The sequence below is a fragment of the Eleginops maclovinus genome, chromosome 5 (genome assembly GCF_036324505.1).
Source record: "Eleginops maclovinus isolate JMC-PN-2008 ecotype Puerto Natales chromosome 5, JC_Emac_rtc_rv5, whole genome shotgun sequence".
Taxonomy (NCBI): Eukaryota; Metazoa; Chordata; class Actinopteri; order Perciformes; family Eleginopidae; genus Eleginops; species Eleginops maclovinus.
The window spans coordinates 17,529,706-17,553,803 of record NC_086353.1 but is presented as its reverse complement, the minus strand read 5'-3'; the positions used below and the strand labels follow the sequence as shown (position 1 = coordinate 17,553,803).

At 41.9% G+C, this 24,098-nt stretch overlaps 2 protein-coding genes across 2 annotated transcripts in view; one reads left to right on the top strand and one right to left on the bottom strand.

Moving 5' to 3' along the window:
- The first annotated feature begins 7,118 nt into the window (after positions 1 to 7,118).
- On the top strand, positions 7,119 to 13,872 carry LOC134865066 (phospholipid phosphatase 3-like). Its single transcript, XM_063884461.1, has 6 exons — positions 7,119 to 7,632; positions 10,188 to 10,345; positions 10,437 to 10,723; positions 10,924 to 10,981; positions 12,284 to 12,460; positions 12,551 to 13,872. The coding sequence occupies exons 1-6, from the start codon at positions 7,425 to 7,427 to the stop codon at positions 12,647 to 12,649; spliced, it is 987 nt and encodes a 328-aa protein (XP_063740531.1). The 5' UTR covers positions 7,119 to 7,424; the 3' UTR covers positions 12,650 to 13,872.
- The window catches only part of LOC134865067 (adhesion G protein-coupled receptor L1-like), a 28,514-nt gene continuing 18,224 nt past the window's right edge, over positions 13,809 to 24,098 (bottom strand). Inside the window, exons 13-26 of the mRNA XM_063884462.1 lie at positions 23,862 to 24,042; positions 23,647 to 23,769; positions 22,683 to 22,900; positions 22,416 to 22,589; positions 21,576 to 21,788; positions 20,688 to 20,908; positions 20,305 to 20,371; positions 20,077 to 20,165; positions 19,094 to 19,262; positions 18,860 to 19,009; positions 18,675 to 18,771; positions 18,054 to 18,164; positions 17,307 to 17,330; positions 13,809 to 16,981 (exon numbers count right to left, since the gene is read on the bottom strand). Of these exons, the coding sequence (XP_063740532.1) occupies positions 15,000 to 16,981; positions 17,307 to 17,330; positions 18,054 to 18,164; positions 18,675 to 18,771; positions 18,860 to 19,009; positions 19,094 to 19,262; positions 20,077 to 20,165; positions 20,305 to 20,371; positions 20,688 to 20,908; positions 21,576 to 21,788; positions 22,416 to 22,589; positions 22,683 to 22,900; positions 23,647 to 23,769; positions 23,862 to 24,042 (3,819 nt within the window). The 3' untranslated portion in view covers positions 13,809 to 14,999. The remainder of the gene's footprint in view (positions 16,982 to 17,306; positions 17,331 to 18,053; positions 18,165 to 18,674; positions 18,772 to 18,859; positions 19,010 to 19,093; positions 19,263 to 20,076; positions 20,166 to 20,304; positions 20,372 to 20,687; positions 20,909 to 21,575; positions 21,789 to 22,415; positions 22,590 to 22,682; positions 22,901 to 23,646; positions 23,770 to 23,861; positions 24,043 to 24,098) is intronic.

Genomic DNA, 24,098 nt, shown 5'->3' with positions numbered 1-24,098 from the left:
ATTATTATTATTATTATTATTATTATCATTATTATTATTATTATTATTATTATTATTATTATTATTATCATCATCACCATTATTATTATTATGAATAATGCTCATTTTCTCTTCCCTATAGATGAATCTCTATTCTCCTGTTGTGGTTTGGTAATAACAACCACAACCAGCTTATGGTGAACAGAACTTCTGCAGTTATTACCCTGAATCTTCCTTGATGGAACCTTTACAGGAAGACCCAGCTTTATCGGGAGAAAGTATTACACTTGCTAAAATGTAAAGTGAGGGCTCCCGGATAGCTCATTGATTAAATATAGTGGCCCAAATGTAGTGAATGTGTGCCTAGTAAGCTGGTTGAATCCCAAGCTGGCCATTACAGCCAAGTTCCTCCCTCCTTGCTCCCCTTACACTCTCAAATAAAATCGCTGTCTGGCCCAAAAAATATCAAAGAAAACAAAAAAGTTAAGTAAGACAATGTTTTTCTTAACAGATCTCTACATCTCTGAGATAAGCAGTAGTTGAGAAGGAAAACAGAACTCACATCAATGTTAAAGAACTGTAGGTTTCCAAAAGGGTTGGGGCTAGTTAGTTTAACAATTTTGAATGAAATGGTTCAAATTAAATAAAAGAACTGCGTAATATTTGTTAGATTGAACTTCATGCACCAAAAAGGTTAGGTTAAAATTTCCTCATAGATGAATCTTTATTCACCTGATGTGGTTTGGCAAGAACAACCACATCCAGCACATGGTTAACAGTACTTCTGGCTGGATGGAAATGCCCAGCAGTCTCAGGGAAATGACATCGCTGTGTACAGCGAGGTTAACTGTTTATTAACCATTTCTGACAAATCCTCCTTCTGCTCCATCTCGGCTTGGTCCTGCAAGGACAAACAGGGAAACTGCACATGCTCCCAGTTTGGCTCTGACTCTGTTTGGTCCTGCAAAGACAAACAGGGAAACTGCACATGCTCCCAGTTTGGCTCTGACTCTGTTTGGTCCTGCAAAGACAAACAGGGAAACTGCTCCCAGAAACGTGACAGTCAAGATGCACAAGGAAACCAACTTTGTATGCCATTTATAACATATGTATGTGTGTACTTTGAATACAATTCTGCAATGTGTTGTCAGCAATGAAGGTAAACTAAATGGAAACTGCAGCAAACATTTTTTGAAATCATTTAAATGTTGTCAGTTCAAAATAATCAATATCAAACCCCTTCTTGGCCTGTTTCTTCCTTCAAATAACACAAAAAGGAAAAAGAAGCAGTGCCAAAACACTCTCTTTTTTGTCTTTGAACATTCATAATGATTCATGTACTTTTCATAGATTGTGTAACTGTCACAACTGGATTTTTACAATGTTGCATAATAAATACAAGAAACAGGCTTTTAAGTTGGGTTCATTAATTACTGCTAATAATGTCTAGACATTTTCCAGCAATTTATTTTTTAGAATTTTCCGAGTAAGCAGATTGTGTTAAGTATTAATGCTCATTGTGAAAACAAAAAGCAGTAGTTACAATAGTGGGACTGATCATGTGATAGATGCAGCATTGCATCATCATGCACTCTTCTGAATGTTTCACTGGGATATTTTAGTTTAATGAAATGGCCAGAAATATATGGACACACCCGTCTGCATATGTATACTGTATGTGTATTGTTACTCTCCGGTGCTGTTATTAATGGTTTGGCAAAGCCCATTAGTTCCAATAAAGGGAATTCTTAAAGCTACAGCACACACTTACAGTTGTGGAAAGTAACTTAGTTTATTTATTCAATTAGTGTATTTAATAAAATAATCTTAAGTACTTGTAATTAACATGAGTGTTTATATTTTATACTGCTTTATGCTTTTATTTTAATGCTTTTTGATAGCCATTATTGTACTTTTTTATCAACTACATTTAATTGACATATTTAGTTATTTAGTTTGTAGTTTTACTTTACTTTACAGATGCAGTTTTTTTAGCTGAGACAAAATATAAACTAACTAATAACATCGACACATAATTATAGGTTGAAATATTTAACAGCAATATACATAGTTTTTCAGTTCAGCTCAACTTTCACCTGCTGTGATAGACACATGTTTGTATGAATTATCACATGTCATTTCATGTATATTATTCTGAAATGGGCCTTTACGCTAAATAAGCACTTTGCCTTGGGTGCTATATGTAGGTGATTTTGAGTTTTAATACAGGATTTTTACTTTAACAGAGTATTTTTACAACTAACTTATGCTACTCTTACTTAAGTTCAACGTGCAGGGTTAAGAAAACAATGTCTTCCCTCACACAAGTCAACTTCTATGAGAAAGGCTTTTTTCTATGTTTCCTCCTAGGGTAATTTGCAAACCATATCAAAGATATAGTCATTGTGAAGTTGCCAAATAATCCTCTGAAAACAGCCTTGTGTGTCCATCAGGAAGATTAACTCTAATGACTTTGATGTTTATGCAGATGTTTTATTTAGTTCCACAAACAGATCAACATTTTAAGGCTCAATTATTTGGTTTATAGCCAAATAATATTCAAATCAGCCCAATCTGTGCTCTGGGTTAAAATCTTTTTTTATGTTTGATAGGCTGTAGTGAATTTGTATTTAGGTCAATGCAAGCAAGTGAGTGATCGCTGCTCAGATTCAATGGGCTTTGTTTACTTTTACTGTAAGATACAGTAAATATTCGCCAGTGTCAGGGTGTTACATGTGAGGACTTTCCCTCCTGCATCAGGTGGTGATCCTGTAATCCCACAGGAAAGTTTACACTTGCATTTATGGAAATCCAACTCAAATGCTCTTCACTGATGTAAGCATGATCAGCTGATCAGATCTGCAACATTTGCTAAGATAAAAAATGTTAAGGGAATGTTTGCGGTTGGTTCCTGAAAGGGAAGTGCACATTACATAAAGACAAACATAGGACGGGAAGTGACAGTCACCAGTTCAGAGATATGTTTAGCCAAACCACACAAAAAGCTGTCAATTACAAACATCAACAGCTTTTGCTTGGAATTTAAAAAAACAGTGCATACATATTATAAACTGCACATTTTAGCCCAATCTGATCCCTCTATTTTGACTGATGGAGGTCTCAATTATGTATTAGACTTTTTAATGTAGACCTTTCCTCCCCTCTTTGCCAATTTTGTGTTTTGGAAACCAGTGCTGTCATACTGCTGTAAAGCGGGAAATCATTGAGCAAAACGCAGTGATCACAGTATTCTTGTCTGAGAGTTATTGTCTTTGAACTTGGCCCTGTATCCCGGCTGGAATTTAATGTTCCTCTAAATGACACGTAAAACATGAAACAAACAAAAAGTCACTAAATTACATTCAATCCTTCTGCTTACCCTTTGTTTATTTTCTTATATCTACATTAGTCTTATTTTAGGAGGTTGGGGATCCTTTAACATTTCTTGTTCTTGTTTTTTTGCATATTTTCCCCTCTCTCCACAGCAAAGGGGGAAGTTGGTCAGGTAGCTTTGTGGTTGCAGGTCTATAAAGTCAACACAAACATTGGTCGTGATACATACATTTCATTTCCTTAATCAAATGTTGTGTCTTGTACTGAATAGCATAATCTAACCTTAGGATTTGCTCCAGTATTTAAAATGTCATGAAGAATGGCAAGTGACAAAAGTCAGTGGGAATGATGGGAACAAATGTGGGGACTGTTTCTGTGTGGGAGTGACAAACAAAGATGAGGAAGTTAGCATGACACATGAAACAGAGAAATGTAGCATTTAGTATTACAAGTATGACATTAGTGCCGAAGGTCAGGGAGCAAAAACCCAAGCCTTCGGTTCCCTTATGAAACTAAAAACACTTGTTTAAACATAAGCAGGAATAACCACACGCACACTCACTCACACACACACACACACACACACACACACACACACACACACACACACACACACACACACACACACACACACACACACACACACACACACACACACACACACACACACACACACACTTTTTTTTATTGAACCGGGAATCATAAAAACAACCCAAATGTATAATGTTATGTCTGTGTGTGTGTGTGTGTGTGTGTGTGTGTGTGTGTGTGTGTGTGTGTGTGTGTGTGTGTGTGTGTGTGTGTGTGGGAGTGGGTGTGTGGGTGTGCATGCGTGCGTGCGTGCGTGCGTGTGTGTGTGTGTGTGTGTGTGTGTGTGTGTGTGTGTGTGTGTGTGTGTGTGTCCACCTTTTAGTTTGGCTTTTAATTTACTTTTGTTTAGTCTTGTCTTTTTCAGTCATGTGTTTATTGAGTTCCGTTTGCATTCTGCTTTTTTTTTATTGATCAAAGTTATGTGTTGCTCTTTCTATGGATCTGGTTTCTATTTTATACAAATCACTTTTCATAACTTTTGTATATGAAAAGTGCTTTATAAATAAAGTTTGATTGATTGGTTGACATGTTTAGGACTGCTGATGTACAGTAGTTAGTTAAAGGAAACAAGAGTTCCCCCAGGCGTCTGCTTTTCCACCTTTCATCAGAGGAAGTGATGACAGCATTACTCAGCTGCTGTAATGTGTCATGTTGAGTTATTTCAACATTTCATAAATGTCCTTACTGAAATGTATGAAATACATGAGAAAGACGTCTCTAAAGGAAATCCATTATACTATTATAGATATTAATCTATAAACTTGCGCACACACATGCTAACACATGCAGTTTTCATATTGACAGTTGGGTTTTCTGTGGTCAGGATTACGTAAAGCTTTAGGGAAACCCTGCCTTTGTTTTCAGTTCACAATTAAGAAAGCACAGAAACTCGCTCTCTCTTGCTTTCTCATGCTTTTTTAAATGTTCATATACGTACAGAAAGTGAAAAAACAAGTTGCTGGCCATCATCAAAAGAGACAAATGAAACCTCCCCTGGCACTGTTTTTTCTTGCCACTTCAACAGAGTTGAAATACTAATACTTTCCATACACTATTCATTTTACTACAGTACTTGGGTATATAAGAGAAGTGATACAAATATGACAATAATTTCACTCTTTGCTTAAACTATTGTGTCTTATTGCCCACATTGTTGAGGGAGACTCTGAGGTTATCTTAGGTTACAGCTAGGTCAGCAGGTGGCGATACAGTGCACATAATAAATCAGAACAGGGCTGCACTGTTTACTTTCCTCTGCTTTTTCCCTTCCAACTCTGTTTTTTTGGATACTGCAATGACAACTTTTTGTTGCTGTAATTGGCAAAAATTACTAATATCTAATGTATCTTTGGGAAAGTTTTGCTAAATGTAATATAACTTGTACAATACAACCCTTGGTGTAAATGTGCTATAAATAGTATGTTTGTTTCTCATGTCCTCATAACATTTAATTCCCTATATGTTTTCAATACCCTAAGTGTGCTTCTTTACTTAATCTAAATGGGACAACCTAACCAACTAATTCAAACATAATGATGAACAGAAACAGAAAACCTTTTATGTCTTAAGTACATTAATTTGCCCTCAGGGTACATTTTTTTATAAAGGGTTCTTCATTTGAAATTAATGATTTTATTTTTTGCTGTCTTGGCTGGGCTCTGAGAAGCTGTAAATAAAACAGTAAAGACTTTTGGAAGCTACTAAACCCATAGCTTAACCAAAGTTAAAAAATAACAAAAAAACAAGACACACCATTATGACTTGTCAGCTTTAGAGGTCCTTTTTGGCAGATTTCTTTACATTTGGACAGAGCCAGGCTAGCTGTTCCCAGTCTCAACCCTTAGCTAACCGGTTGCTGTCTGTACATATTGATAAAATTGGATGTAGTCACCATTAAATCGCCCAATGGTTTGTGCACCACTGTTTTGATGCCTTTTTCTGTTTGCTCTCATTGACATCTTGGTTTTGAGCCATCGCTTTCTTGGAATTTTTGGAACCAGTTGTGACACGACAGGCTGCTGAGATGCTGGAAAATGATTCTTTTTGGCACCCAAAATGTAACAATTAACTGTAATGAACTGAAAGACACTGTGAAAGGGCTCTAAAAGGAAAACACCCAAACCGGACACTGTGGCAGCAACCTGTCAATTACAATGTAGCCACGCCCCAAAGCATACCCTGCTTTATCTTCTTTTTAACTCTAGATGGGAAGATAACTTACAAAACTAAAATCATGCTGTTTTTAAGAGGTCCTTAAAGTTAGACAAAACTAATCAGAACATGTTAAGGTAATAGATCAAGATTTAATTTCCTCGTAGACATTTAGACAGTTGGGTTTCCACCTGCTGGTCTTTAGCACCGACACAGATTCAAGACACTTGAGTGTTTGATTTGCTTTTCTGAAATGGAGTTTGCCACTTCAATGCACCTTCATATTAACTGAACAGAAATGATAGTGAGTTATTGATTCTGTCATTTAATCACTCAGAGAGATGATAAACCTATAATCAAAAATGAACCATTTTCTAAAGCAGTTAGTTAGGTTGGGAAGAACCGCCTTGACAAGAGTTACATCCAGAGGGTTTTAACCAAAACTATTTATTAAGCATTTATCAATGGATTTTCAACACTTGTTTTCTAGATTTCGATTAATCAGTTTGTCTCCAAAATTACAGAAAATAGTGAAAATGTCCCAATTCGTATCAAGCCTACTTTTTTTCCAAATGTAAAACCTGTTTAAAGTATGCAATAATTAGCTAATTGTTGGTTAATGCCATGGTGCACATTAAAAGGTAATAATCAGGAAATATAAATGGTCACTATGCACACTAGCAATGTTTTAGCCTTCAGTCCAATCATTGATTTACTCAAATATATTTCAAATATATTAAAAACGTAAGTCTACTCCCAGGTCAACTCGGGTTTGTGTGAATGAAAGTCTTAGGGAAAGTTGTAAGTTGAATCATGGAAAAATACCTACTGTCATAGTGACACATACCTGATGCATGCAATGCTCTTCCTCTGTAGTCATACCATATAACTAAAGTCCTAATTATGAGTGTGAGAGAGAGAGAGAGAGAGAGAGAGAGAGAGAGAGAGAGATGTGTATATATATAGAGAGAGAGGGGGGGGAGAGAGAGGGGGGAGAGAGAGATGTATATATAGAGAGAGAGAGAGAAGAGAGAGAGAGCAGAGAGAGAGAGAGAGGGGGGGGGGAGAGAGAGGACCTCGGGTTATTGCACAACCAGAGTTTTCCCTCTGCGCACCGGTGCATAACTTCCAGGTGACGGATGCTCTGTAACGAGTCGGGGCGAGCCCTGCAGACTCTGTGATGAAATTAAGAATGCGTAAAAAAGATAATTTACAATGACAGCGAGGCGACACGTGCCGTGGGGAGCATCATAAATACTGTTTAACTCGTGGACTTGCTTAGAGTCTCTCCATAGATCTGCACATTAGTAGTTCAAGGACGCTCCTACACTTTTCATACAAAAAAGTTTTCTACGCTGCAGCTAAACGTCATGTTGGATAAATTCGGGTCGCAGAGCGCGGGTGTGCACGTCTCCAGCGCCGAGCTCCAGCTCAAACTCACGGACAACAAGAGCAGCCTGGCCGCAGCAGGGATGGGGATGGAGAACGGCACAGGGAAGAAACTCATAGAGATAACTGGACCGGCTTTATCCAAAAGAAAACTTCTGGTGGGGTTAGACCTCCTCTGCCTCTTCCTGGGTAAATATCAATATAAAGTATATGCTGTTTCATTTTTTAATACATTGCTGAGTACTTAGTGTACAAAGTGGACTGGGAGTGAACTTGAACATAAACTGTGGAACCTTATTCATATCATCAAATAATTAAAGTTCCATTGTAAATATCTATTTACTTATTGGAAGTAAAAATTGTTTACGTTGAGGTGCTGATACATCTTTTTGTAGGTCATGTATTGTTAGGCTGTTGGTTTACTGCAGTGAGGTGTTTCTGTTATTGTGTCCATCCATGCATACGTTTGAAATATTAGCTGGTTTATTGTCTTATGTATTGATAAATGTGAATATATTTAGGTGAAGTGTTGCTTGGAGGCACTCGCAAGCACTCTTTGATCATCATGAGCGTTATGAAATGTGTGACTTTTTACAGTTTTGTTATGTTTTATTTTTCATTAATGCAAGGGTTCATTAGTTGGATGAATCATTGAAAAATACCTACTGTCACAGTGACACACACCTGATGCATGCAATGCTGTTCCTCTGTAGTCATACCATATAACTAAAGTCCTAATTATGAGTGAGAGGGAGAGAGAGAGGGAGAGACAGAGAAGACTTTACAGGAACTATGTTGAAGTTTGTTATTACTTCCTTTTTAAGGTGAACTTCACCTGAAGCTCTGTCCTGCTTTGTTTCCATCCCTTTGTATTTATTCAACAAGGACAGTCAGACTCAGGCAGGATGATCCTATCAGGGATGAGGGTCTGCAGAACATGAGCAGCAAAAAGAGAGACAGTTCTTCAAGTTTTCTGTCCTACTACATGCTGGCTCTCTGATTTCCACTCGTGCCCGCTCTCGTGCGCTCCGTGCCAGCTGGTTTGTGCATTGCCCAGGGAATTCTGCAGTTTCCATGACAACCTCCAGTTCTCAGGGTAGAGCCTGGACAGGGGGAATTGTATTTGTTATAAATAAATAAATGTGTGTGTGTGTGTGTGTGTGTGTGTGTGTGTGTGTGTGTGTGTGTGTGTGTGTGTGTGTGTGTGTGTGTGTGTGTGTGTGTGTGTGTGTGTGTGTGTGTGTGCGCACATAACTGTACTTGTTGCTCCCTCACATGGTCCCTATATGTGACAGGGGGGTTATATAATGTCGGTTAATTGGAAAAAGCTGGACGGTGATGTAGTCTGAATATTATTCTAACAGTTGGACATGTGCATAAGGAAGGGATTCTCTGTCTTTTTCTGTCTCTCAACCCTCTGTCCACTGTGTGTGTGCAGGCATGCAAAACAGGGAGAGAGAGCGGAGACAAACAGAGACAGTGTGAGGCTGGTTCTGGCTCTGATCTGCTGCAGCATTTGCTTTGTTTTGTAGGGAAGAGTTGAAGCTGAAGTCACAACAACGCCCCTTTCTCTTCTCATCAACAGAAATGCACAAACACTCAAACTCACAAACACACACACACACCCACACACACACACACACACTCACACACTCACAAACGCACATGCACACGCACACTCACAAACACACACACACACACACACACACACACACACACACACACACACACACACACACACACACACACACACGCACACACACACTCACACACTCACAAACGCACATGCACACGCACACTCACAAACACACACACACACACACACACACACACACACACACACACACACACACACACACACACACACACACACACACACACTCACACACTCACAAATGCACATGTACACGCACACTCACAAACACACACACACACACACACACACACACACACACACACACACACACACACACACACACACACACACACACACACACAATTCAAGCCGGGTCTCTGTAAAGTGCTGAATGCTTTCCAAGGGAAAGGTCTGAGTTCCCACCCTTAATGTCCTGCAAAACTATTTCTCGTTTGACCCTCCTTCCATTTTCCCATGTCATATTTCCTATTAGTTTTGTTATAGACTTCCATCTTTTTTCGATCAGATTTAGATCATGCTGCCATTAGTTTGAGCTGATATAGAGGTGGGTTCTTTACACAAAGTTCTTGCCTGGCTGAATTTAATGCTAATATAACTGATAATAACAGTATTGATAGTATGCTGATGTTTGGCAGGAAATTGTTCATTTTTACATCTTAATTAAGTGTGTTGGTAGTGAGTTCTACCATGCTACTATTTGTTAGATAGCCCTAGCTAGGTGAAGCTGAGCTGATGGGAACTATTAGCATGTGTTTTGCAGGGGTTTGATCATAAACTTAAGTTTAGGGCTAAATAGCTGAGATATTTCAGACTGGACCAAAGTGGACCAACCAACCAACCAACCAACATCACCATCCCCAGAGTAACACTGCTAGTAGGATTTTTTTTTTTGCCAACTCAAAGCAACAGAACTCTAGGTTATATCACATGACTAAGGTCTGGACAAATAGAAAATTGCTCTTTCTCTTTAGTTTGTAACCTTTCTCCTCCCACGCATCATCTCCACTTTCCCATCACAAAGAGGAATGTCTATACTCCCAATGGGGATTGTTGTGATAACAAATCATGTCCCTTTCCTCCTGTGCAGCTTCCATCCCTTTCTTTGCGTGTGAGCTGAAGGCAGTGAGTCCTTATAGGAGGGGCTTCATGTGCGGGGACCCCAGCATCACGTATCCTTATCTGCATCGAGAGGCCATACCGGACGAATTACTCATCGCCGGTGGCATCATCATCACCGGCCTCACTGTGAGTACTCAACATCCCTGTCATGGCGGGCAGTTCATTATTCATTTCGCACACTGAGGACAATGTTTTATGACAACATGTCCTCCTGCAGATCGCCCTCGGGGAGTGTTACCGGGTTCGTTTCAGAGGCATCAGCTCTAAGGCCTTTGTGAGGAACCTGTATGTGTCCTGTCTGTACAAGGAGCTGGGCTGCTTCCTGTTTGGCTGCTTCGTCGGACAGTCCCTGACCAACATGGCCAAGCTAAGTGTCGGTCGGCTGCGACCGCACTTCCTGTCTGTGTGCGGTGTCACCTATGCGTCGCTTAACTGCACACCTGGAACCTACATTGCAACGGTGAACTGCCGCCAACCTGACCACCGGTTGGAGGAGGAGGCCAGGTGTGTGTGTGTGTGTGTGTGTGTGTGTGTGTGTGTGTGTGTATGTGTGTGTGTGTGTGTGTGTGTGTGTGTGTGTGTGTGTGTGTGTGTGTGTGTGTGTGTGTATGTGTGTGTGTGTGTGTACTGTATGTTCAAGGACATGTGATTTGTTGTTTTATGCTTTTATTTTGTTATTCTAAAAACTTCTCTATTTTTTTTAGGAAGTCCTTCTTCTCTGGCCACGCTTCCTTTGCAATGTACACAATGCTCTATTTAGCAGTGAGTATTTCTAGCCATTCACACACACACACACACACACACACACACACACACACACACACACACACACACACACACACACACACACACACACACACACACACACACACACACACACACACACACACACACACAGGCAAAAAATCAATTTGCCATCTCTCCAATTTTCAATTACCATCTCTCTATTAAATACAGAGAGAGAATGAATGAAACAGGGAGCCATCTTCAGTCCAGTTAGCAGCAGAAAGCGAGGGAATGAAAGAGGAGAGGGAGAAAGAAAAGGCTGAAAGGAGAAATGGGACAAACAGAGACAGCTTTGTTCAGCTGTGGGAGGAGTGTGACCTCGCCTCACCGCCTCACTGCTTTCCTCTATTGTGTCAGTGTGTGTGTGCAAGCTCCCACATTTATATGTGTTTATGGCAGCCTATGTGTGTCCTTGTGCAAGGGCCTGCACATGTACATGTATGCACACAGCATATTAATGTGAGTGTTTGTGTGTGTGTGTGTGTGTGGGGGGGGTGTGCTGGTTAAAAAGGGTAAAAAGGGAAGATGAAAAACAAGGCACATCCACTGCACCAACAAGACTGTTAATTCCTGTTTTCACCTTAACTTGGGAAACTGTGTCTATAATGATATTTCAACACATACGTAAGTGTTTTTAAGAGAGATTCAATGTCATAGTTGGATCACCAGAAGGACAAAGAGGGCAACTGTGTAGTTTTACTTAAGCTACATTCCTCCATCCCCCTATATATCAATCAAATAGTTAATAATTAACACAAACACAATGCACAGAGAGGGGTGAGTATGGCATTCGTCTGTACTGAATTGCTACTGTAAGAATATCATCCAAAATCAGTAACATTGGCAGACATACCATCTTCATTTAGTAAAAATAGGATTGGTGCCGTCAATTAACCATGCTCTTCTACGGTGGCCGAAAAAGTTGATACAACGGGCCAAAACATTTCCATTAGGGAAAAGAGGCTGCAGTTTAAAAAAGAAGTTGGTGATAAAAAGAACACAAATCTTCCAAAACACTTTCAAATGAAGAAACACAGAGTTGCACAGAGTTAGCCAAAAGCGGTGGATAAACAAAACACTGTCCAACGCTAGAATCCCCAAGTGTCAACAAGCGCTATGGCCACCATATATTCCTTTCCCAAAATGTCATCAAAATTGCAACAGAGGTTTTTCTGTAATCCACTGAATGGTAGACTTCAATGTAAAATATATTATTATTGACTAACAGATGAAGACATTACACACAAAATTAAATTGTTGTTCATTTTTGTCATATAGTTTTACCTGCAGGCGCGGTTGACATGGCGTGGTGCTCGGCTGCTGAGGCCGGCTCTGCAGTTCTTCCTGGTTCTGCTGGCGGTCTACACAGGTCTGACCCGCATCTCAGACTTTAGGCACCACCCATCCGATGTGCTCACAGGCTACATACAGGGCGCCCTGACTGCTTACTGGGTGGTGAGTACACCTTACCTAGGTTTTAGGCATGTCCACATACCAGGGTCTATTAAAGTCTTAACATTTGGCATGTGTTTCTGTATTTCACAGGCCTTCCACATCTCGTCCATGTTTAAAGGCTCCAGTTCATGTCTGTCTCCGACTGACACCCTGGACAGCCCATTGTCGCCCCTCCACACTGTCTGCTAAACCCTCACATCTACCAACCCCTGCCACCTGCTGCCTGTAGTGTAGAGTGGAAGAAATATGAAGAATGTGAGATCATTTCCTGTGAAGTCAAACCACATACCTCAGTACTGAAGCTTTGAGGGACAGGGAGATACTGAATGTGACTGAAAAGACAAACTGTGAACTAGAAGAGAGGAAGAGGGCGGGTGCTAAAAACGAGTGTAAGCAGCCAGAGCATCTGACCTTTTGACCTTGAGACTGACTTTAGCTTCACATGTACACTCACCTGTGATGAGAGAAGAATGAATTCTGAACACACAGCAACCATTCCCACTCACCTGTAAATATATAAATATTTTGTACAACAACGAATGATACTTTAAAAGCACTTTTGTTCTTAGTATTAATAACAACATAGTATTGATTTGAAATGTAGGATGTAATACATGTCAGAAAAACATGTAATATTTGTTTTACTGTAGTTGTGAACTACTGTTATGTTTTTTTACATGAACCCTGTGAATGTAATGGTGTTTGAGTAAAGCACATATAGCGAGAAGGCAACTCAAATTCCTAATGTTGTACCATTTAGATGTGGTAGGATGCATCCGTCTTGTGTGCAGTCTGTTCAATAACAAGATAGAAGATTACCATTTCTCCACAATAGATATAATCCATGTTTGTAAAGTATGGACACTATAGCTCTCAGATTTGTTTGAATGCTAACGCAGGTTGACTACTTACCACTCCAAGAGCACACAGATCATTAAATAAAAATGAGATTTTTTAAAGTAAAAATGGTCTCTAAGTTTAGTTTGTGAAATAATACTTCACGCACAATTTGTTCATAACACTTTTTGATGTTATTGTATAATCTATAGATATAATCTATATTTATATATTAATAACAAACTGCTGTGTTACAATACTATAACAATACTCGATGAATTGATAATTCTTTGTGTATGTAAATGTAAATCTACAAAGTAAGAGCAGCTGTCAGGGGAGAATAAATGAGTTTTGTGGAATAGAAATGTAATAAGGTAAAACGGCATGACCTTTGAGCCCCTGGTCCTGTGCCCGATAGGCCTGTTCAGTAATCCATCCATAAGTAAAATGTAAAAGTACTTTATGTACAGAAAGTTATCTTAGTAAACATACTTAGTTACATTCAACCACTGTCTGTAAAAGTATTCTTTATCTTTTTATTTTTCTGATATTCTTTATTAAATTCATCAACAGTCTCCCACCCCCAACCTTTTCCACTGTGAATATGTTCTTGTGAACGCTCCCTTTCTCTGTACAATCACACAAAGAGAAAGACAGTTACATTTATTTCACATGTTTACTTGAACTTCAATAGCAATACAAGACAATCAGAACACTTGAGGTCGATATGTACAGGGGTCTCAGGGGCGCAGAAAAGTTCTGAGGTTTCATATGATCTCTGGCTCTGTATTCAAGAGTCCTGTTGCTATGTCAAACTCCATGGCAACGAGTTCCATCACTGACAGTTTGTGGCAGGTTGGGGGAGGGGCGGCGGAGGTTTTGGTCTTGATGTGAAATGGGATTGGTCAATAGTTCAAAATCAATGGGAGGGGATTTGTGTAGGAGTCCCCCCAGTTGATATTGATAAAATGCTTCACTGTGATACATTAATTATACAAGAATGATGTATATACACACACTCACACACACTCTTCCTTTCACACACGCATGCTCTTCAAGCTACGCACGCATTCTTTTGTGCTCACGCTCACACACACACACACACACACACACACACACACACACACACACACACACACACACACACACACACACACACACACACACACACACACACACACACACACACACACACACACACACTTCAGCACTTTCCTCCTACTGTATGTAGCCTTGTAAAGCCACTATAAAGTCATGCACATGTTCTTTGAAAGGATTTTTTGGCAACACTCGAGTGCTTCTTTGACACACTGTTTGCTTGCTACAGGAAAGGGCGACACCCAGCCGACGAACCAATAGAAACTTAGACGATGGGCCGATAAAGATAAGCACTGATGAGACGGGAAGACACAGCAGGGTTACGGGGTAAGAGAGGATGAGGAGAGGAAGTGGAGGACGTTCGAATGGATCACAGTCATAGAAAAGTAACAAAACATGAAAAGGGGGAAGTCTCGTGGTGATCGGGAGATAGAAGCAGGGAGGAGCCATCGCTGTCATCATCGTTACCTTCAGCATTCATCCTTGTTGTCCTCTTTATCATCATAGTCATCGTAATTCCCATCAGTTTGATCATCATTATTTGGTATTATCCCTGTCTTCCGCATCATCCCTGGTTTCTATGCCCCGATCACCACCGCCCTAGTCACAGGCTCGTCACCCGCTGCATCTGTCCGTCTTCTCCCTCCGAGGTGGGCTCTCCTGTGTATGCTGCTTCTCCATTGGATGCCAGCGGTGGCGGCTGGTAGAAGGTCTGCAGGTGATTGGGACGCGGGCCCAGTGGCGGCCGCCCCAGGCTGTAGGGCAGTTCCAGGGCGGGCCGCTGGGGCTGGCCTGTGGGGCTGATGTCTTCTGGACCTTCAGGGCTGCTGTCAGGGTACGAGAGTGTGGGAGGGGAGGTGCGGGTGTAGAAGCGAGGAGGGGAGCTGCTTCGGCTGTACACCTGCGGGGAGTGGCGGGAGTACAGATTGTTTGGAGGCGAGTTATTGTCTCGAGGAACGAAGATATTTGTCGGGGGAGAGCTTCTTGGGAAGATGCTGATTGGTGGCGAGTGACGGTCTCCGGGGTAGAGCGGAGAGGGATTTGAATCATGGGCGTAGATGGGTGAGGAGTCAGGGTCAAGATCAAGGTCAGGAGTCAAGGGCAGAGAGAAGCTGTCAGAATCCTCTCGTTCGCCATGGTAACGAAGAGACCCTCTGTCTGTCCCTCTTTTCCTTCCGTCAAGGCCGCCATCTTTGCCATCGAACAAGAAAGACTCCTCCCTGTCTACGTCGATCCCTCCTCTCCACACGTCCAGCACTCGGTCCTTCTGCTTTTCATTCTCTCGCTCAATCCCCGCTCTCCAACCGTCTCTGTCCTTCAAAAACAAGGATTCATCTTTGTCTCTGTCCATCCCAGCCCTCCATCCTTCAAGCGTAAAATCTTTTTTCTGAGTTATAAAAGTCTCTTCCTGATTCGTCTCTGCTCCTCCCCTCCACACCTCCATCCTCCCCCCTCTCTTCTCCAGCATATCCTCCCTCCCCCTCTCCATCCCAGCTCGCCATACATCCATTTCTCCGTCCCTCGTTTGAGAGGTGAACGACTCGTCCCTCCCTCTCTCGTTTCCTGCCCTCCAGTCGTCCATCATTTCGTCTCTTTTTAAGAGAAATGTCTCATCCTTCTCTCTCTCCTGGCAGCCTCTCCATGTCTCCACGCTGGCCTCCCTCTGCTTCATCAGCAGTGGCTCCTCCAGAGCCTTGTACAGGGGCTCAGACTCCTGCGGGGGAGGGGGAGGAGGAGGCGGGAGGGGCCTGTCCCGGTAACGCTCCCTGTCTCTCTCCCTGTCCCTGTCTCTGTCTGTTCCTCCGCTCGGCTCTATTGTACCGCGGTGGCGAGACAAAGTACCAGGGGTACGGCTGAGGGTGGAGTACGGCCGCGCCTGAACATCAGGGGGGCGCGCCTGCTGCCTGTCCTGGAGCCCTCGGCGACTCAGAGTTCCCTGCAGCGACCTGTCCCCATCTTTAATCAGCTCGCGGGACTCGTGGTCTCCAGAACCTCGTGAGTGTGACCAGCCATCTTGTAGGCGTGGCGTTGTGGCATGATCTTGTCCACGTGTTGAGGAGTGTGTCTCAGCATCCTGCGTGTGGTGCCGTGTGTGCGCCCAGCCCTCTTGTCCGTTGTGCCTTGTGTTTGGCTGCATGGTGGAAGCCCACCCGTCCTGGGGGGGCTGGGCGTGACGAGTCAAAGTGGCGGTGTGCGTGAGAGCCGGCCTGTCGTGGAGGTGGGGCCTCGCCAGGCTCCCGTAGCGCTCAGGAGGGACGGGCATGGCGGTGGAGGGCCTCAGGTTGCTCTGCACCAGCTCTGAGATGATCATTTTTTCAAGTGCCGCCGCATCCGACAGGTTATGACGCATTCCTGCACCACTGCCCAGATCTGCAGCCCCGTGGGGGGTGAGGAGGGCGGGGGAGATGTCATCACCTCCCATCCCAACTCCTCCCTCGCGCAGAAGGTCAGTGCTGCCCACCACTCCGGCTCGGGACCCAGGCGTGGTTCCCAGCCCATGCAGGGTGAAGCTGTTGGGGGTGTAACCTCCATTGAGACACACACTGTCCAACCCGCAGGACTCCTGGCTCTGGGACCCTACACCCTCTGTTGGAGGAAACAGGAAGAGAAAATTAGAAAACAGGGATACTTACAAAGATTAACATTTCATATTTGACATGAGTGAACATATGAATGAATGAGCAGAGCTTAGGGTTCCTGTGCCTACTGAAGGTGTGTCTTCACCAAAAAGATTTGGGTATTAACAATATTGTGATGAAATGTTGGGTTATGCAGCCAAATAGTATAGATTCATGTCATGTCTTTATGGTGTATGAATAGTTATTGTGGGCAAAAGTGGCAGAGCTCTATGAATTGAAAAAGGAAGTGGCGCTTAATGATTTGAGTGAGCACAACAAAGAAGAGCTCATACTCTGCTTGTTTCTGAAGGTTCCTACTGCTCCACGTTAAGACAGAGAGACAGAGAGGGAAAGTGTCAAAAAACATTTAAAAGACAAACATTTCAAAGTCAAAAAAACAGAAAACACAGGTATAAAACAAAGAAAGTTGAGCTTTCATTTACAAACATTCAGATTGTACAGAAACAGATATAAAGACAGACAAACTGTACTGGGCAAACCTCTTAGGCCACTAAGGGAAATTCAGGCTGGAGAGCCAGATTGATGGGTCAAAATTCATTCATTAAAGATAAATGGGCATTGGCAAGTAATTTAAGCTGTCAATGGTAAGTAACAAGAAATGACTAATTTCTTGTTACTTACCACACATTTGAAAACTGACAATATGGGATTTGCTTATTAGAGAGCACTTACAAGTTGTGTCTTTAATTTAGGTGCACTGCTCCGTACACAAATCTTTAATAATGCATTTACGTTTATGTCAAATCTTAAATTTCCTGATATATTGTCGTAGGATGGAAAATTGTCAAAAACTATCTAAGATTTCAATGGGGAATTGAAACTTCCCTTAACGGCAAAGCTGTACACCTTAAAATAAAAAACTGTAACCCTTTTTCACTGTGACTTAAGAGTTCTGCAAAGTACTGTTAGTACCCAAAAGTGAAGGACGGTAAAAGATACCAACATAAAAGGGACAGCAAGTAAACTGTTCAGAAGTTAAAAGCCTCTAAATCAGGAGGAATCATTCTGAAGGAGTGTACCTGTGGAGGTAAAGGGTTGGTTGTAACCCTGGGCGAGCATCGTGTCATAAGGAGAGGCTCCAGCGTGAGTCTGCAACACTGGATTTGTAAGGAAGTGGTTTCCCAGAGCAGCTGAGGAGAGAGGGAGAACATAAATATAACATACTTAAGCAACAAAGGAGATTGGAAGCTTGAGAGGACAGTGAGAGAAAAAATCTCTCCTATATTTAAGATTTAAAGAGGTCCTATTATGATTTTTGGAGTTTTCCCTTTCTTGTAGTGTGTTGTATACAGTAGATGTTAATTTAAATGGTCTGCAAAGGCTAACATCCCCACCAATCACAGCAGACCTGGCTCTGGTTTCAGACAGAGGGTGAAAAGAGGTGCAGCAGCACAGGTAGTATGAGAAAAATAAAGACCTTTTTGAACATTAAAGCATGATAACTACAACATTAGAGTTACAAAATACAAACATGAAACCCGAAAATGCAGCATAATAGGACCTGTTGAAAACAATTCTGACTTTTTTTGTGAGAAAAAATCAGACTGAAAATGGATCTTTAAAAAATACATGTCACACCTGCTTAACAGGGCTTCTGTAAAAAGGGCAATGCTGATATTCAAAACAAAGAAAATCCTTACCTCTGTTTAGAGTGGGTGTGTTGTTCACGTCTGCAGCGATGAAAGAGGACTCAGTCTGTCTGCGAACAGTGTCATTCCACATCCTCCTGATGCGACTCTGGAACAGAAATAATCAAGAAAAGGTCAAACTCAGATGCAGCAAAGAGAGAAAGACAGACTCAGAGATCCAGTGTGTTGTTATTTACCTGTCTGTTAGCAGTAGCTCTCCGGCTCTGGCTGCTGGTGTAGCGGCTGTTGGAGCGCAGGGCGGCTCCTTTAACCGAGTCCGGAGAGCTTGAGGTGGACGTAGCGCAGCACTGCGAGAGGCGCAGGCACCGGCCGTAGTCCTTCTGACCCTACACGCAATAACAAACAAAACTGTTTCGTCACAAATGATGATGTTACGTTAGACATAATGTTACATAATGACAGATACAGACCTTCCTGGCGAGGGTGCAGTGCAGTATGGAGATGAGGAGACCCTGGGCCGTGTTTAGGGAGGAGAAGAGGTAAGCCAGGAGGAGAGACGGAGCACACAGGAACATCAGGCCTGAGGACCAGGTGACGCTCTGCAGGAAGAGCAGCGTCAGGGAGCCCACCGCCCACGCCCTGGAAATCACATTTTGATTTCATTCCAACAAGTGATTTCAACAAGAGTTCACTCACCCAAATCTGCTAGAATGCTATTTCTAATTGGATTTCGCAGGTCTTGAGCTTTAAATGGAACGAAAAAGGTTTGAATGCGCTTCGACTTGACATTGCAGCTTAAACAAGGCAAACAGAGAGCTGGTGTGCGTGTTACTCATGTAAATGTCTACCCAAGGTCAAGAAGAGCCTGCACACATCTATCAGAATGCCACCATCCTCAAGCACCCCTGAGTGTAAATTGGAAAAACTACTACAAATGCAAGCACTTGCATTGGTTTGGTTTTTACTAACACTTTATTGAATGCAGTTATTTCCCCTTTATTTTTCATTCATACAATGGAGAAACGATTTGACCTTCGCTTTCCAAAAATGCATTAATGTAATGCTGCTGTCAAGACTGCTTTATTTATTTCCTGTCTTTAAAAACCTGTGAATACTTGACTTGAAACTATTCAACATGTTGCTGTGTAGAAAAAAAATGCAATTTTTTTTTGCCATGGAAAAATTCCTTCATAACAGATTGCTTATAGCTCAACAAATATAGATTTTTAAAATTAATTTCAAAAGTGATGAAAATATATATAATAGAAATTAACGTGCAACTAGAACGTAAAGTAACATAAGTGAAAACACATTTTTTATCAACCTGTTTCAGTTTCTACATTAACCTCAACATGTTTTTCAAAATGATTGTGATTATAGCCGAAGCTGCTGAAACACAATCAGCCCTGAACATAATCACCCGTAACACATCAGCATGAGACACTGTACTTACCTCAGGTTGTCATGGCGACTGGAGTCTGGCTTCAGAGCAGCAGTGCTGTGCATCTTAAGTAAAGTCATCACCAGGACAACCAGGTTCAACTGAGGCCGAAAATGACAAAAACAGCAAACACGGATTCACGTTATAATCATTAAAAATGAATGAACACGATGTCATAACACACAGATGATTCAAAATGTAGGAAAAGGCTGCTTTCTGTGCGAGAGCATGAACTCTCACCGTGATGATAACACCCACAGGGCCCAGGAAACTCCAGATAAAGTAATTGTCTGTTCGCAGCCAGCATCTACACACACACACACACAACACACATATAAACACACAAACACAGATATAAACACAACAAAAAAGAGTTAAATAAGAACCTCCAAAACAACAACTCCAATATACTGTAGGGGCGGAAACAATAATATACACACAGAAAAGTACCTCCATGTATCTCCACCCAAAATATGTAGGCACACGTGCACACACACACACACACACACACACACACACACACACACACACACACACACACACACACACACATACACAAACACACACACACACACACACACACACACACACACACACACACACACACACATTACTCAACGTACGCAGTGTCTGAGCCGTAGCCTCTGAAGTCTATTGCCGCAGACACGGCCACCACCAGCCCAGGAATCGAGTACCCACACAGGTAGAAATACTTCCTCCTTGAGTTACGTCCTTCGAATACCTCACGCTGCAGCAGGTACAGCTCCACTCCCTCCAGACACAACCAGCAAAACACTGAGAGCAGCGAGAAGTGCAGCAGGCCGGCAATGATGGAGCACACAACCTGCACATTTACACAGAGAAGAGGGAATATTTAGGTGAAAAAGGTAAACATTTTAAATAGATAGATGGATATCGCGATGGAAATGTTCAGGTAGAGCCAGGTTAAGCATTCTTACTTAGTTAAAGGTTTATACATAGGAAGTTTTTGTTATCTCTTTAGTATCCAGCCTTTAAAAAATATATTTTTGCCATGTTTTTATTAGATAATTGTTATATAAATCAGGGCTCTGACTGATATGAACAAACCCCTCTGTAAAAACCTGCAGAGTATGGATATGAATGAAATTTAAAAGGCTGAAAAGGCTAAAAGTTTCAGGCAAAACTAATTTTGAAAAATATATAGTAAATGCAGTACATTTGGCAAGACACTACAGTGGAAAAGGATACCAATCTTTAAGTAATAAACATAACCATAAAACCTACTTTATTACTTTAATTAGGATATTTAGTATCCTTAAATTAGTAAGTACGTTTACTGAAATGTTAGTATTAAATAAATAATCTAATGCTAACTTGGTGAATTTAGGATAAATCTATAAGATCATAAAGAAAAACTCTAGTAAAATGAACACCTAAATGTGTATTGTGGGTGTTTCCTCTCCACTTGTCTAAAATAAGACCAGTTAAACAAAATTCCTAAAATACATGAGTGATGTCCGAGCGCTCACTGTGTATTGCGTCTTGTTGGCACCAACGAGGAAGAGCAGCTCAGTGAAGAGCAGGTTGGCCCAGAGGTTGCAGTGGATGGTGCTGTGGTCTGTGTGCCAGGGCGCCCCCTGGCAGCACAGGGTGGTGAGACAGGTGGCCAAACACACCAGCGCTACAGAGATGCCAACCCAGGAGACCACATAGACGAGAAGCTCCTCCACACCGACCCCGAACTGAGAGACAGAAGCAGAGATATCATTCATCTGATCATAAACAACACATTTAGGAAGATGTGCAGATGCATTTTAGATGCATTTCCCCTCTGGTTGCATGTCCCTGCATGTTACATAACATCTATTCAAATGAATAAATTCACACCCAACAAAGAGAACATCTTGCCCAGGAACACTAAATTCAATTTCATGGCAGGACAAAACACCCTGCAGCATTTATCACTCACTCGCTCTTTTCCTTTTACAGCTACCACCCGCAAATATAACCCCTTATGTGTTTCATTTTTAAACAACCATTTGGAAAGAACGGTGTAGGGGAATACAAATGTGAAACAGCAAATGGGTGCATGAAGGTGAGTCAGACAACTCATACATGTGCACAAATGCTAAATGTACAGGGGAAATATCGAGTGCATGGCTGTGTTCAGTGCTAAATGTAAATATTTGTCAAATAAAAAATACGGAAGTCTCCAAGGAGCATCAGGTGAGTAAAAAAGCTACTTTTCGCCACACAGTCATTGTACAATACATAAGAGAAAGTTCATGTAATTCATATACACACTGTAACCGTATATCTGCTTTCAGTCTGCCGTAAAGGTGAACTAAACACTGTTATGTGTTACTTACAGCCGGTTGCTGATATGTCATGAGGACTGCGTAGCTTGACAGGTGGTTGCAGGCGCAGGTAGTGTGTGTGTTGTTGGTGTGTAAGAGTCGGCAGCCCTGTGTAGACCACCGGCCACTCCCAGAGACTCCCGTCCCGTTCCAGAAAGAGCAGTTAGGGCCGAAGTGGTTCTCCAGCTATGGAGACAAACACAAAACACAAACAACACTTAGAGACCAGATTCGGCAGAAAAGGTCAGATTCATTTCTCAAACTGATTTCCAGACAGACCTGCAGGTGCCTGAGAGTGAAGATCACGGGCTCGGAGAGGTACACTCTGTTGGACCCTCTGTGCACAGAGGCAGAGATCACATGGGAGTTAACGACCAGGCTCCTGCGCATGGCGTCCGATCCCTGACCCAGCCCCAGCCCCAGTCGCAGAGTGGAGTTCTGGGTGGTGAGGAAGGAGCCAAGGTTCTTATAGAGAGAGAGGACCAGCTTCACCTGGCCTGTGGAGGAAAAGTGGACAAAGTGAAGAACACATGAGACATTTAGACTTTATTTATTTCCTTATTTAATGTTTAGATTTCACATAGATGGAGAAAACCTAGTATAACTTCTACAGCCTGTTACTAGCCCCACTAATATCACACTTTCCAATTACCCTGTATTCTGGTGACTTTTAAAAGAAATTAGTTCTTTGTTCATAGTTTGAGCTTTAACGTGCATAAATCTTTGGCATACACTAATGTTTATAGATTTACATTTAATCATTCATGCACTTCATTCAATTTGTACTATTGCCCATGTCTGAATTTGCCACATGATGGGGATTTCCTTCGGTGCAACCCACAAACCAAAAGGAAAAACTGAGACAGCACATCTTACAAAACGCACTCTCTCAATTTTCAGAACAAAACTGAAATTCTACATTCCAGGAAGTCAGAAATTTGCTCAAGTATTTTTTTGCTTTTAGTATCATAATTTCCATGTCTCTGTTAATCTGTCATCAGTGACGATGGTTAGAGTTAGGGGCGTGAATCCAGCTTCACAATTACTGTGATGTAGTTGTATACATTTGTTGTGAATTTGGAGGATTCTAATCCTGGGAGGAAAGTGAAAAAGGGCAATAAAAAAGGAAGAAAGAAAATAAGGGGGAACAGATTCATTTAATAACAAACAAAAGTCTTCAATATGGTTTACAAACTGAGCTGTCACTGAATCAATTATTGATTAGTTTTTGTGTGTCACATACCATTGTTGCTGTACTGCTGCAGAGCCTGAGCCGATATCTGCAAGATGCTGTCGCTGTCGTAAGAGTGAGGGAACGTCAGGTCCTGTATGTCTGCCTCTGTGTTTAGCACATACACCTCCAAATCTGTGCACACACAGGAAGAGACGCACACAAAAGCTTAGACGAACTGGCACTTTCTGAAACGATGTATAGAGCACAACAAAGATGAGACGTACCAACATTCGGTGCCCTGTCACTGAAGCGGCCTTCGTAGAGGTTGTTAGCCAATAAAAACGCTCCTTTTTCTACTGCGTCTAACAGCAGGGATGCTGAGCGGGACTGGTCAACACCGCTCATGTCTGCCCAGGACACAAGAGCCTCGGGACCCAACAGGTTATCAACCGTCTGAACCACCGCCTGAAGGAGGGAATAACAGAGTGTTTTTATTCTTTCCACTGACTCTATCCATTTGT

Excerpts from the sequence above, each read along its gene's own strand:
- LOC134865066 (XM_063884461.1), top strand. The coding sequence starts at position 7,425 with ATGTTGGATAAATTCGGGTCGCAGAGCGCGGGTGTGCACGTCTCCAGC. Across the intron at positions 10,724-10,923 it reads CGGTTGGAGGAGGAGGCCAG|GAAGTCCTTCTTCTCTGGCC; the intron begins GTGTGTGTGTGT and ends TATTTTTTTTAG. Across the intron at positions 10,982-12,283 it reads ACACAATGCTCTATTTAGCA|TTTTACCTGCAGGCGCGGTT; the intron begins GTGAGTATTTCT and ends TTTGTCATATAG.